General features: G+C 48.1%; 5 protein-coding genes across 5 annotated transcripts; 2 read left to right on the top strand and 3 right to left on the bottom strand.

Moving 5' to 3' along the window:
• Window positions 1-993: 993 nt before the first annotated feature.
• Window positions 994-3,010, bottom strand: PGRI_075380 (ankyrin repeat and BTB/POZ domain protein; the record flags this gene model as incomplete). Its single annotated transcript, XM_040795252.1, has 3 exons — window positions 994-2,560; window positions 2,624-2,709; window positions 2,774-3,010. The coding sequence occupies 3 exons, from the start codon at window positions 3,008-3,010 to the stop codon at window positions 994-996; spliced, it is 1,890 nt and encodes a 629-aa protein (XP_040652929.1).
• Window positions 3,011-3,531: 521 nt separating this feature from the next.
• Window positions 3,532-5,846, top strand: nimA (serine/threonine protein kinase nimA; the record flags this gene model as incomplete). The annotated part of the gene is made up of 3 exons (XM_040795251.1): window positions 3,532-3,583; window positions 3,652-3,704; window positions 3,765-5,846. 3 exons carry the CDS (start codon window positions 3,532-3,534, stop codon window positions 5,844-5,846), a joined length of 2,187 nt encoding a protein of 728 aa, XP_040652928.1.
• A 965-nt stretch (window positions 5,847-6,811) lies between these two features.
• Window positions 6,812-7,714, bottom strand: PGRI_075360 (WW domain binding protein 11; the record flags this gene model as incomplete). The annotated part of the gene is made up of 1 exon (XM_040795250.1): window positions 6,812-7,714. The coding sequence occupies one exon, from the start codon at window positions 7,712-7,714 to the stop codon at window positions 6,812-6,814; it is 903 nt and encodes a 300-aa protein (XP_040652927.1).
• A 1,407-nt stretch (window positions 7,715-9,121) lies between these two features.
• Window positions 9,122-9,701, top strand: PGRI_075350 (uncharacterized protein; the record flags this gene model as incomplete). The annotated part of the gene is made up of 2 exons (XM_040795249.1): window positions 9,122-9,397; window positions 9,471-9,701. The coding sequence occupies 2 exons, from the start codon at window positions 9,122-9,124 to the stop codon at window positions 9,699-9,701; spliced, it is 507 nt and encodes a 168-aa protein (XP_040652926.1).
• A 1,141-nt stretch (window positions 9,702-10,842) lies between these two features.
• Window positions 10,843-11,517, bottom strand: PGRI_075340 (ribonuclease P Rpr2/Rpp21/SNM1 subunit; the record flags this gene model as incomplete). The annotated part of the gene is made up of 1 exon (XM_040795248.1): window positions 10,843-11,517. One exon carries the CDS (start codon window positions 11,515-11,517, stop codon window positions 10,843-10,845), a length of 675 nt encoding a protein of 224 aa, XP_040652925.1.
• Window positions 11,518-11,747: the final 230 nt, after the last annotated feature.

The following is an 11,747-nucleotide window of genomic DNA, read 5'->3' as shown; positions in this document are numbered from 1 at the left end:
TCTTAAAACACAGAAAGAAATTGCCGAGGTATGAGCGAATCCATCTAGCCCGAAGCTATCCGCGGTCATGTCATTGAATATCATTCCAGATTTAACAATTTATGCATTATAGACAGCAAAGCAGCGACAACAATCGACGTTTGATGAACAAACTAAAGCCCTCCAGAATATGCGCTCCAACTTGGTCGCTCGGAGAGGCATAATTGAGAACCAGATACGAGACTTGGATGCAAGGGTGTTGGAGAAGCAGCAGAAAGGCATCGGCGGCGATGATCAAGATAAACCGAGTGGAGGACGATGAGCACTACGGACTCTCTACCTAATGGAGGCAACGGCTTCACGTCTACCGTTTAATGCGAACCAACCGTGATGCAACCGGCATGGTTTGATCCTCCGAAGGATCAGCCACCACTTTCAATTCAAGTTCGAGGTGGCGTCTATCGACTAGTTTTAAGATGGGTCTTGATTCCCACGAGCCGCGCAACAAACTTCCTACCGGATTAGTTGCACTTGAAGGTGATCTTCGAGACACGCGTCTACGCAATCCAACCATGGCCTGCGAAGTCTGAAAACATTCGACTTGCTCCTATTTGTGGATTAGCCTCGATGAATTTGACTGCTTGCTACTGGCAATATCAGTGTTCTCATGTACATAATCTGAGGTACTAGTTGAACCAGCTACTACTTCTTTTGTTTATAGACAATATATATATATATATATATATATTCCCCTCCTACCCGGAGTCTACAACGAGTCTGTCTCTATAACATTTCCACAGATAGCCGAGTATATATTGGAATTCACCAGAAGTGCATCTTTCTGGTTGCTCAAGTGACACTGAATGTCACCGAGTAATCAGCAAGATCCTCCGGAGGTCACTTCCAGCAGTCACTCTGACCTGAGCGTGGCTCTTCCGGGGTTCAGTCCGAGCGACCTCATACAACCGGCGGCAGCTCGGACATAGGAAAGGCCAGTGGCGAAACCCCAAATGTCTAGGCCTCAAGGTTGAGTCTCTCCAACAAAGCATCCAGCTTCTCGAGCAAGATCTCATAGTTCATAGCATCTTCCGAGAATTCATCCTCGACAACCGCGCCGTCCAAAGCTCGAAGCTCCGAGGCAACCTCTTTTGAAATATCCAAGGTCTGGACATCTTCTGTAAGTTTTATAACTTCTTCCGGCTGCTCATCTTCATCAAGATCTTCTGGTAGTTCTTTTTCATCCATCATCTCATCCAGGCCAGCCTCATCAAATCTTAATCTAAAGCGCTCCCCAAGATAGAAGCGGATATCATCCAGCATTTCAATGGAATCGGTTTCCTGTCTCGCCTTGATGCGAGATGCTGATTCCTGGATCAACTCCGCAAATTCTGGGGTATCTATATGTGCTTCCAATCGGTAGGCAAGATACCGAGCAGCGAATTCTTCCAATCGCTGCACGCGAGTCAACCATGCAGCTCTAACAATTGAGTAAATGTCAATGTCCTCTTCGTGCGCTATACCCCTAGTCTTTGCAGCCTCGGACTGAGACATTCCAGCACTGCCGAGAGTACTGATAACCACGGCGGCTTTCGTCTTCAGCTTCTCAATGAAGAGCATATCTGCGGCGAATAGGACATCGACAGCTATGTCTAAGGGGAAATCGGCTCTTTCGGTGTATAAGAATGTAAGAATTATTTCCAAGACCTCAGGCGAACAGTTGATGTCGATGATCGTCAGATGCTCATCGAGGTAAGCTTCGCGAAAGGTGGATGTGAACATTGCTTGGAAAAACTCAGATCGCAAAAGCATTGCTCGATGGCATGGGAAGATGACTGATTTCGGCGCCTCGAGAATTTTCCCATTCGTGGCAGCGAGAGGGCTAATGGGAATCGAACTAGATGTGCCATTGCTAACCTCTGGGGTGCGAACGTCCGCTTCCTCCTCTTCCTCAGGGAGTTCATCCGCTCTCAGGAGAACATCAGCGAATATTGCGTTGCTTCGGTTCCACTTCACTTCGTTCACTTTCGAAGTCTCCACCTCGAGCTTGTTCCCCAGAATATTCTCTTGGAACCATTGTTCCATTTGATCTCGGCCTTTGGAAATATCGTCGGTTCTTCTTTGTCTAGCACGTCTCCGGTCTCCACTATCAAGGATGCTGTCTAGAAGACTGGGAATCTCCAAGTACTTGGAGATTCTATCCACCCCTGCAAAAGTCTCGGATTCGGTGAAGCCTGTTCCTGGCCCACTTCTCAAGTCCCGAGGGGCTTCTCCAAAGTATAGGTATTTGATAGCAGCACCAAATGCCTCCGGTGGAATAGTACTTGGGAGTTCCCATGTGGCAGATTCCGGTGCCTCTGCTAGTTTACCATAGAAATACGGGGAGCGTGCCGAGAGGATGAATTTGTGGAGGTGAAGCGATTGGTCGGACACATTCACAACAATATCTGTTGTTACTGGGGACTCCCGGGTGAGAAGCGAAGTTATATGCGCAGCTAGAGGTTGGAGGGGATCCGTGGACTTAGAATAGTCATATTCAAGGAGGAGGTTTCGTATCCGGTCATTTAGGGCATTATAGAGACATCTAAAGAACCACCATTGTTAACCCTAGTCACTCTCATTCTATACATAACCAATTAATGTTTACCTTTCACCTTGAAATGTGTCTCGCTCACAAAGTGCACCAGACTCGAGAAGAAGTTGCACAGCTTCATAATGACCACAGAGACTCGCCTTCCAGGTTCATTGGTTATTATGTGGCACGAGGACGGTCGGTTTATCAATATATTGTACTCACCAGGATCAATGGCGTATAATCATAGGGATCACGCGCATTAACATTGACGCCTTCGGTGATTTTCTCTTGACAGACTTTCAAATCGCCCTGACGACATGCATTGCATAGTTCCCGGAATGGTTCACTGAGATCTAAAGGGTTATCATCCTTAATAGTGCCCTCCTTAATCAACTTCTTCTCATTGACTAAGCTGATCTCCAACTGGTCCTTCCGTAGTACAGTTGGTTCATCCATCATGGCAGGTTGCCAGGAACAACAGGTGAAAGTGGGATGAGACGGCAAACGGCGGGGGCGGAAACAGGCTTATCGATAAGGCACACGTGATTGCAAAATTAAGGGGGTTCTATAGTATATAGATATTTGAAGAATGAATAAAGTGATATCAGTAAATAAAGTAGTCTGTATATACTCAAGTATACTCAAGTATATCATACTTAAAACCTCCCTGATAATCGTAATTGAACAAACGTCATTCGGTGTTTGCCTCCTTTGGACCGTTTGATCGACCTTCCCCACCGCCTGCTAGGTTCGGGAAAGCGCAATAATCACCCGTTGCATAGCAACGATCCCCCAAACACCCATATTCAAAGCTCCAATTCATATTGCCTTGACTCTTCCTCAAATCTTCAATTCTGCACTTCGACTCGTTTTTTTACTAACACAGGTTTTTGTCTAATACCGTTCATGCATCATTGACTCTCTGATTCTTCTGAATCGTCTTCACTGTATTGTCCTGAACTCTACAGCAATCTATAGCCATGGCAATTGCTTTGGCTGAGGCCGATAAGTATGAGATTTTGGACAAAATTGGTATGTTCAACCTTGGTGACCCAATTCATATTTGATATGTTCAAAACTAATTATATATATTCATTTAGGTTGCGGTTCCTTTGGGATCATTCGCAAAGTCAAGCGGAAGTCGGATGGATTCGTAAGTGTAATGCATTAGTGGCATCTTGCAACTGGGACTAACCTCAACTTGTTCCTATAGATACTATGCCGCAAGGAAATCAACTACATCAAAATGTCCCAGAAGGAGCGGGAACAACTCACTGCCGAGTTTAACATTTTGAGTTCCCTTCGTCACCCAAACATCGTCGCATACTATCACCGAGAACATCTCAAGGCTAGCCAGGATCTGTACCTCTATATGGAGTATTGCGGTGGTGGAGATCTAGGCATGGTCATCAAGAACTTGAAGAAGGCCAACAAGTACGCCGAAGAGGAGTTTGTTTGGCGCATTCTCTCCCAGCTTATCACTGCTTTGTTCCGGTGTCACTATGGCTCTGATCCTGCTGAGGTCGGATCGAACATTCTGGGCCCGGCTCCCAAGCCATCTGGTCTCAAGGGGAAACAGGGGCAAGTCACTATCTTGCACCGCGATCTAAAGCCCGAGAACATCTTCCTCGGTAGCGACAACACCGTCAAGCTGGGAGATTTCGGTTTGTCCAAGCAAATGCAATCCCACGACTTTGCATCAACTTATGTTGGAACACCTTTCTACATGTCGCCGGAAATTTGTGCGGCTGAAAAATACACCCTGCGCTCCGATATTTGGGCGGTTGGCTGCATCATGTACGAGCTCTGCCAGAAAGAGCCCCCTTTCAACGCTCGCACCCACATTCAGCTAGTTCAGAAAATTCGTGAGGGAAAGTTTACGCCCTTGCCTGATTACTATTCGCCAGAGCTCAAGAACGTCATTGGAAGCTGTCTGCGGGTTAATCCCGATCACCGCCCTGATACTTCCGCTCTGATTAATCTTCCTATCATTCGCTTGATGCGCAAGGAGAAAGAGGTTGTTGATCTCGGAAAGACCCTGCGCCGACGTGAGGAGGTTGCTGTTCATAAGGTTCGCGAAATGGAACAAAACCTGGCTAAGAGAGAATTAGAAAAGCAACATATGAAAGCCGAGATTGAGAATACCGTTCGACGAGAATGGGAAGTCAAGGCCCGCTTGGAGATCGATCGCCAGGTACAAAGTGAACTGGACCGGCTCCGCAAGCGATTTGAATCCGAAGTACAAGAAAGGGTTGCTATTGAGGTGAAGAAGTACAAGCACAACACTTCCAATAGCAATACCTCCCGAGACGATGTATTCCGCACTAGCACCAGCGGCTCTGGGTCTTCTCGCTCGAGCAATCAAGGCTGGCGGTCTTCTCGATCTTCTGCCAACATGACCGACGACGGCGATAACAACCCCTCATCAAGCGCCGACATTAGCCAGCTTTCTCTTTGCTCTCCTCCATCAAATGCCCGAAAGCAGCCCAAGAAAGAGACGCGAACACCACTTTGCCGGTCCAAGACCGTTGTCGATTCACCGGTGGATGTTCAAATGGCTGAGCCTTCACCTATCTCAATTGCCTCGCTTTCTCTGTCCCCTCGCCGCACTTCCGCCCAAGGAGGCGCTCGCAACATCTTCGCAGAGGCTGAGCGGAATAAGGCTAAATGGGAACCCACCTTGGCATACTCTGACGATGATGACGACACCCCCGATTTGCCCTCACCAACTCGACCCAAGGTGAAGCCCGACCCATTGAAGGCGCCTCGACGACCTCTACTTCGCCAGAACACTGCGGCTCTCATGCAGAAACTTAGCAACCAGCCTTCCCTATTCCCTTCAAGCGGTACTCGCCTTCCTCAATCGACGAGTGTATCTGCTTCCCAGTCTGAAGAGCGCAATGCAAATGAGAGCAGAGCGAGATCTCCGCACCGTCGTCTAAGCAAGATCCCATCATCCGCCAACCTCGCTGCTGATGCGGGGACCTCACCAACTCGCAAGAGTGGTTCTAAGCAAGCTCCTACCAAGAATGGGGGTGGTGGCGAAGAAATGTTTAAAGCTGTTATGCAACGCAACATGGGTGGCCGCACTCTGGTTGAACTCGCACAGGCGAGAGCTGGAGGCCGTCCGATGGACGAAGTCAAGCGTTGTGCCAGTGACTCGCGTGCTGCAGGTCCTACAATGAGCGTGAAATGCTCTGAACGTGATGCTCCTGCTATTTGGAACCCTGAACTGGATGAGATGCCCAGTCCCTTCCTTGCCCGTGGCAAGAAGGTTATCCGCAACCTGCGGTAGTCTTTCACTCAGGTCAAATTTTCTTTGCATTTACTTTGTTTTTTTCGGTTTTGTTTTTGTTTTGGTTTCTTATGGAGCTTTGGTGCGACTGGAGTTTTTTTGTGGATTGGAGGTCTTTTTTCTTTCGTTCCTTGGATTTGGATCTGGATGATTTGGTTTCTTTGGGACCTCTCAGTTCCCTTGCCCACCGTTTTCGGGTTTCGCACTTCGCTTCTTGCGCATACTTTCCCACTATGTCACGGAGTTGGCCCTAATGTTTTCGGAGCATCCTTGCCACATGCAAGACACGGAGTTTGATACACATGCCTATGGCTCGCTCGCCCATGGCTTTTTGCCTTCGTTGGCTACACACTTGCCTCCCGACTCGACTCTTTACTACTTTTCTTTTGTTGTTTATGCCGTCATGCCCCTTTCCTTCAACGAAGGAGATGATTCAGTTTTGTACATTTATTTGCATTAGCCATGCATTGACTGTTGGACTTTTGTATTTGTTTGCTCTTGCTCTAAACGATTAATTTATTGCTCGTCGTGTCCTTGTCCGTGGCAAATATGTTGCTACGTGGTCATATTACTGGACTACTAATCTTAGCTGTACCTCCAGCCCGAGAAGTCGTTTTGATATCTCTTGGCCCTGCCCTTCGCGCCTATTGGATGTTTTTTGTATTCCGGGTTACATCTTCCTGGTGCTGCAATGCTTCAATGTTGGATGTACATACACATTTTCATGAGGAACAAACATGTTTCGTGTTATTCCAGACTTGTAGTTGGGTTGTAGAAGTTTTTACTGACTTCCTAGATGTGTGAGCCGAGTCACCTGCAGTGTTAGCCCTAAGATGTATGACCAATACAGCAAGCACTCTTTTGTACTACTCGATACAAGGAATACACAAGTATGCTTAATAGGTTGAAATATGCAGCATTGTACGTGCATCATGTTTGAATCACTTTATTTACAACGTCGGCCATTACGCCCACGCCTGCTCATCCTCAACCTCTTCTATCTGAACAGTCTTACTCTGCTCTTGTTTGAAACGCCGTTCCTCTTCTTCTAACGTCAACATCCAATCCTCCTGTTGCGAATCCCCAGCTTCTGCTGAATCCCCAACCTGCGCTTGCGGAGCGGGGCCGGCATTATACCCAGCTTTTTCAAGCTTGTCCATCTCTTCTGGTTCTAGCAACTTCCCTTGCCCCTTGATTGACTGCTGTTTCATCCTGACTGCAGCTGGAACAAACTTCTTAGTTGCCTCCTGTCGCAAGTCCCGAATCTGAGGCTTCGCTTCATAAACAGTCTTGACCTCTGGAACCGGCGTTGGACGAGATGGTAGCGGATGAGGACCAGTGCGTTCAACAGTTGGTTCTGAAGGCACATTTCCATCCCGTCTGCGCTGATGCTGGCGCGGGATTGGTGGCGGTGTATCCCGCGGCATGGGTATCCTTCGCACATCCTCATCGGTATCGCTGCTGTCACTATCCCGGGGCATTCGTGTTTCATCTGAGCCCCTCCTTCGCTTCCCAAGCACGCCATCACCGCCGCTTCGTCTAGCGCCATCACCCTGGCGGCCTCCTCTGCCGCCCTGATCGAACCGGGGTGCCTTGTCGCCAAGAGCTTCACGCGCCTTCAAAACGCCTCGCAAATCCTTCTCCAGCGCTTCGAGGAGTTCCTTATCACGTGGTCGTAGTTTTTGTCCCGATTCCTCGGCTTCTTTGAAACTGTTGATTTGGCGCTGAATCCGATCTGGGTTGCGGCGCGCAAGTTTCTCATTTCGTCGTGCTAGTGCCTCTGCTTTGCCTTTCTTCAACTCTTTTTGTTTATCCTGTTTCCGCTGCGCGGCGGCAGGGTTGATCGAGCGCTCTTTGTCTTTGGCCATGACGTCGTGTTGGTGTTGGGATCGGTGTGTGATTGGTCTATAATTATCGGTATCGCGGAAGCTTGCTGTGGAAGCCGGTATTAAATGCCGTGGTCTCTTGTCGAATCAATTCCGCAAATTAGGCACCGGCACAAACGTCTCAGCTCTGTGGCGCGTCACACGTGAAGGGTATAATTGGGAACAAGGATTCAGGGTGCAGACTAGAAAAGAAAGCGCGCAATCAGAATAGTCGGTTTTACTGGCTCGCAGAATGACTGGTGATCAGTGCGTTAGGTCGCCTCGTCTAGATCGATCGCGTCGGGCCGTCAGGTCGAGACTGCAGGTGTCCGGGATTGGGATTGGATGACGCTCACAGGCCGAAAGTGAGGAAGTTTATGAACAAGCGGTGTGCACAGTAAAATTTTTGGTTTCAGCCTCACAATCTAGGCAGCTCAGGTTGAGTGTGGTAACTAGTAGATGAGTAAAGAAGTTGAAGTTGGAAGTTCAATGTACCACGGAAGACTTCCAAGGTCAAGTAGATATGGGCAGAAAACTACCTAGCCACACACCTTCAAAGCGGCGAAGAAAGCGGTGTATTCAAGACCCAATCAAATTTACTTCTTTCCTGGTCGCTATTTGTTTCCGTAGGGGAAAAGAGTGGAGAGGAGAGCTATCCATGGTTCAGAACTGGAACTACAACGACATGCATTCCAAGTACTATATTTACATGTTAAAGAGAATATTGATATTGCATATATCTATGTATATATATTTAAATATGCAATATTGAATGCTGTTTTTGAATCTCTTATTTTCTGCTAGACTTACTCAGTAAGTAGAGTCTCTTGATTCTCCCACATCGAGATAGGTGCAGAGCCCCAGCATTTAGCCTCGCAGTATCCAATATATACTAAAACCAAGAGATGTACTTGAAGAATAAGGCCGGAAAAAGATGCCCTAAAGCATCAAAACAATAAATACATAATGCACTAATTATTGCTTTTTCTTGGTTTTCGTTCCATCTTCAAGCCCCTCTTTATGGGGAGGTCCGAGGTATCATATTTCCGCCTGATCCTGTGCTCCAGAACATATAAAAGAGAAATCTCATTAGCCTCTTCGTCGGGGAGTGTAAGTGGCTTCCCTCGAGCCGCGCGCTGTTTAGTTGCCGCCAAACTCTCAGCGGCTCACACCTTCTTTCTCCGCCTCTTTTTTTCCTTTTCGATTTCTCCTCATGAGGGAAAAAAGAAGCTTCCCTCCCCTCTTTAACTGTCAATAGTCGCGTTCCCAGGTTTGACTGCAGTATATCGCAACTTATCCACTCTACACCTTCCATCCACCATCATGACCTGTGGTCCGTTTGGTCTCACATCGAGTTTGATCGGCGCATCGTAGACTGTCGCGGTCGGAGTATGTCTCTGCCGGGACCAAATGTCCGTCTCAGCCTCGATTCCCGACACTTCGCTTGGTCTCACCTCCTCCGAGATCCAGATCCTTCGACAGCAGCAGCAGATTGCCTTACAGGGTGGCCATGCCAGCAATGGGGTGGCCAGGGGCAGAGGCACCGGAAGAACCAGCAATTCCAGTTCGCGCGCAAACAGCGCTGCCAGCAGCCAGGGCCGCTTGCTGCTGGACCCTATGAGTCTCCGCGCATTATCGCACCAGCTGGACGGGTTACAGGCTCAGATCAGTCACCGGATCGAATATGTATGTTTGCCCCCACTGTTCTTATCACCAAGTAATCACATTTCACTGTGTTAACATGTGATATCCGTGATAGCTCGAGGATCAAATGCAGCGCTCCATCCAAAACACCTACGACCGCGCGGGAAACGTCATTCGCAATGCCGATGCCGAAATTGCCCGCACCCGTGAAATTCTGGCCTCCATCGACGAGTTGGACAATGAGTTGGCGAAGATCGCTCATATCCGTGATATCGTCAAGTCATTCCGTGGCCGGATCGAGAACCTAGATCATCGAATTGACCAGAGTTCAAGGCGCCGACGATGATGTTCTTCCACATACACCCCTCCTTATACTTTCCTTCAACCCCACACCTACCTTGGAGCGCTCCGAAAGACCGCATACGGTTATGCGCTCTGCACATCCCACTTTTACTCGACCACTGGATGGTCCAACCGATACACACCTATATTTTCTCACAAGTACCCGAACCAGAACATATCAAAGCCGACAGAACAAAACGAAACCAAAAAAAAACTATATATCGAATGTGTCCTCACGGACTCTTTTCTTGAATGCGCATCGGCCACCGTATTCATATATGTCACATTTCATTGGTCTGGGTATCTGATTTATGAAACAATTGGCTGAAAGAACTGTATGCCTCACGGCATCGAGGCGAGACTCCGGTGTTGAGCATGCGACCTCGAAGGACTAAAGTATTTTCACGACTGCTTGAGCTGTGCCAACAACGGCCATGACAACTCGGTTTTCACCCGGTACTGGAAATCCATGAGATTTGATGAATATCATGAAGGATTTTTTTAATGTTTCAACCGCATAAACACGACTTGTCTTTGTGACTTCTTTGATTTGATGTTTCCGCTATTTCCACTGTTGTTTCGATTCCCCTCTCTGCATGTTGCGTGTACATTGCTCTGGGTTTTCTTTTTTGCGTTGATGTTAGCCCATGTCCATCGCTGGGATGATTATAACTCTCGGCTTACGGTGTTCTGCAATGTAACTGGGAACAGTTTCTTCAAAACGATTGAATCGTACGTTGTATTGCGTTGGCTCCTCTAAAGTTGACATGAACATTGAAATGTCGAGGTCTGGATTTGAACACCAAGCAGGTCGTCGGTTTGGTAGCTGCAGGTTTATTGAGACTGTTCACGGATTTTGGGACTTCTTCCGGTGATGAGAGTGGGCATGGTGGTCCTGGTTTGATGAGAATCCTGGTCATTGTAGAAGCCGACCGAAAGCGCAGCTGATAGTCTCCTCCAAGGCGCCCTTGCTCATGTCGTTGCTATCGCAAAAGCGAATGCACTGGCTTTTCGACATGTCGACCCTGAAAGTGTAACCGCATAGGTTTCTTTGTTCTGCGTGGCACGAATAGTGCGCAAGGTGTAAGATCCGCATAGGGAAGGAAGCGACCCCACATGTAGTCGTCGAATTTGGCAGGTGCGATTCACGTCGGTGGGATATCCGCAGCTTCCAACATTGTCACATCCTCCTCGCGCGATTTCACATCCTTTTCTTGCAACACCGCCGAGGTATCCATTTTGGGACCATTCGCATCACCTAGCAAGGCCGCGTCCTTCTTGTGGCGCTCAGCAAGTTTCTTCCCACGTTTCTCTGTCTGCGGAAATCGTTTCTCAGTCCCGCATGAGAGGCACTTGACAACCAATACATCGGCCCATGGCTTCTTACCGCCGCGACTTGCGTTTCTGGTTTCATGCGAGCAAGTCACTCCCGGTGTCAGGATTGTATCACAGCGCTTGCAAATTGATCTTTTCAGTGTGACAGGAAGCCGAATCTGCGTTTTCATTGCCACGGCGCGTAGATGTGATACACATACCCTTGAGAGGTTTCTCAATGGCCCTTGAGTCTTCTTTTGGTTCAAGGAACAGACTTCTTCGTTTGTATCTACCATATAGCCTTTCTCCACAGAGCTAACATGACTAGCAACTAAGTTGTATTCATCGTTCGCAACCTTAGCGTTCTGACCCTTGGCGAGTGTAGCTTTGTCCTGGAAGTATGCGGCGGCTTGGTGTAGGTAATCCAGCCGCGCTCGAATATGACTCTGAGAGTTTTTGGAATTCTTGGAGTCCTTCTTTCCTTTGACTTTTGCCATCTTGATCATTCAACAGAGCAACATGTGGGTCTCAAGATTCCTGTTTTGCTGTATCCTGCAATTCAAGAAAAGCTTCCCATTGACGCTAGACCAAAAGCGGTGAGGCTGAACGAACACGTGACGATCCCTTGGAGTGAGGTCTTCGTCCTACCGCCTAGGGACTTCTTCCCCTGCGCACCTTTGTTATCGAGACCTGCCACACCACGGTCCATTCTCTTCTCTTATTACTTTTCTCTTCT

Source organism: Penicillium griseofulvum, assembly GCF_001561935.1.
Source record: "Penicillium griseofulvum strain PG3 chromosome Unknown contig_6, whole genome shotgun sequence".
NCBI lineage: Eukaryota > Fungi > Ascomycota > Eurotiomycetes > Eurotiales > Aspergillaceae > Penicillium > Penicillium griseofulvum.
The sequence above is the reverse complement of the archived record's forward strand: the minus strand, read 5'-3'. Positions and strand labels throughout refer to the sequence as shown.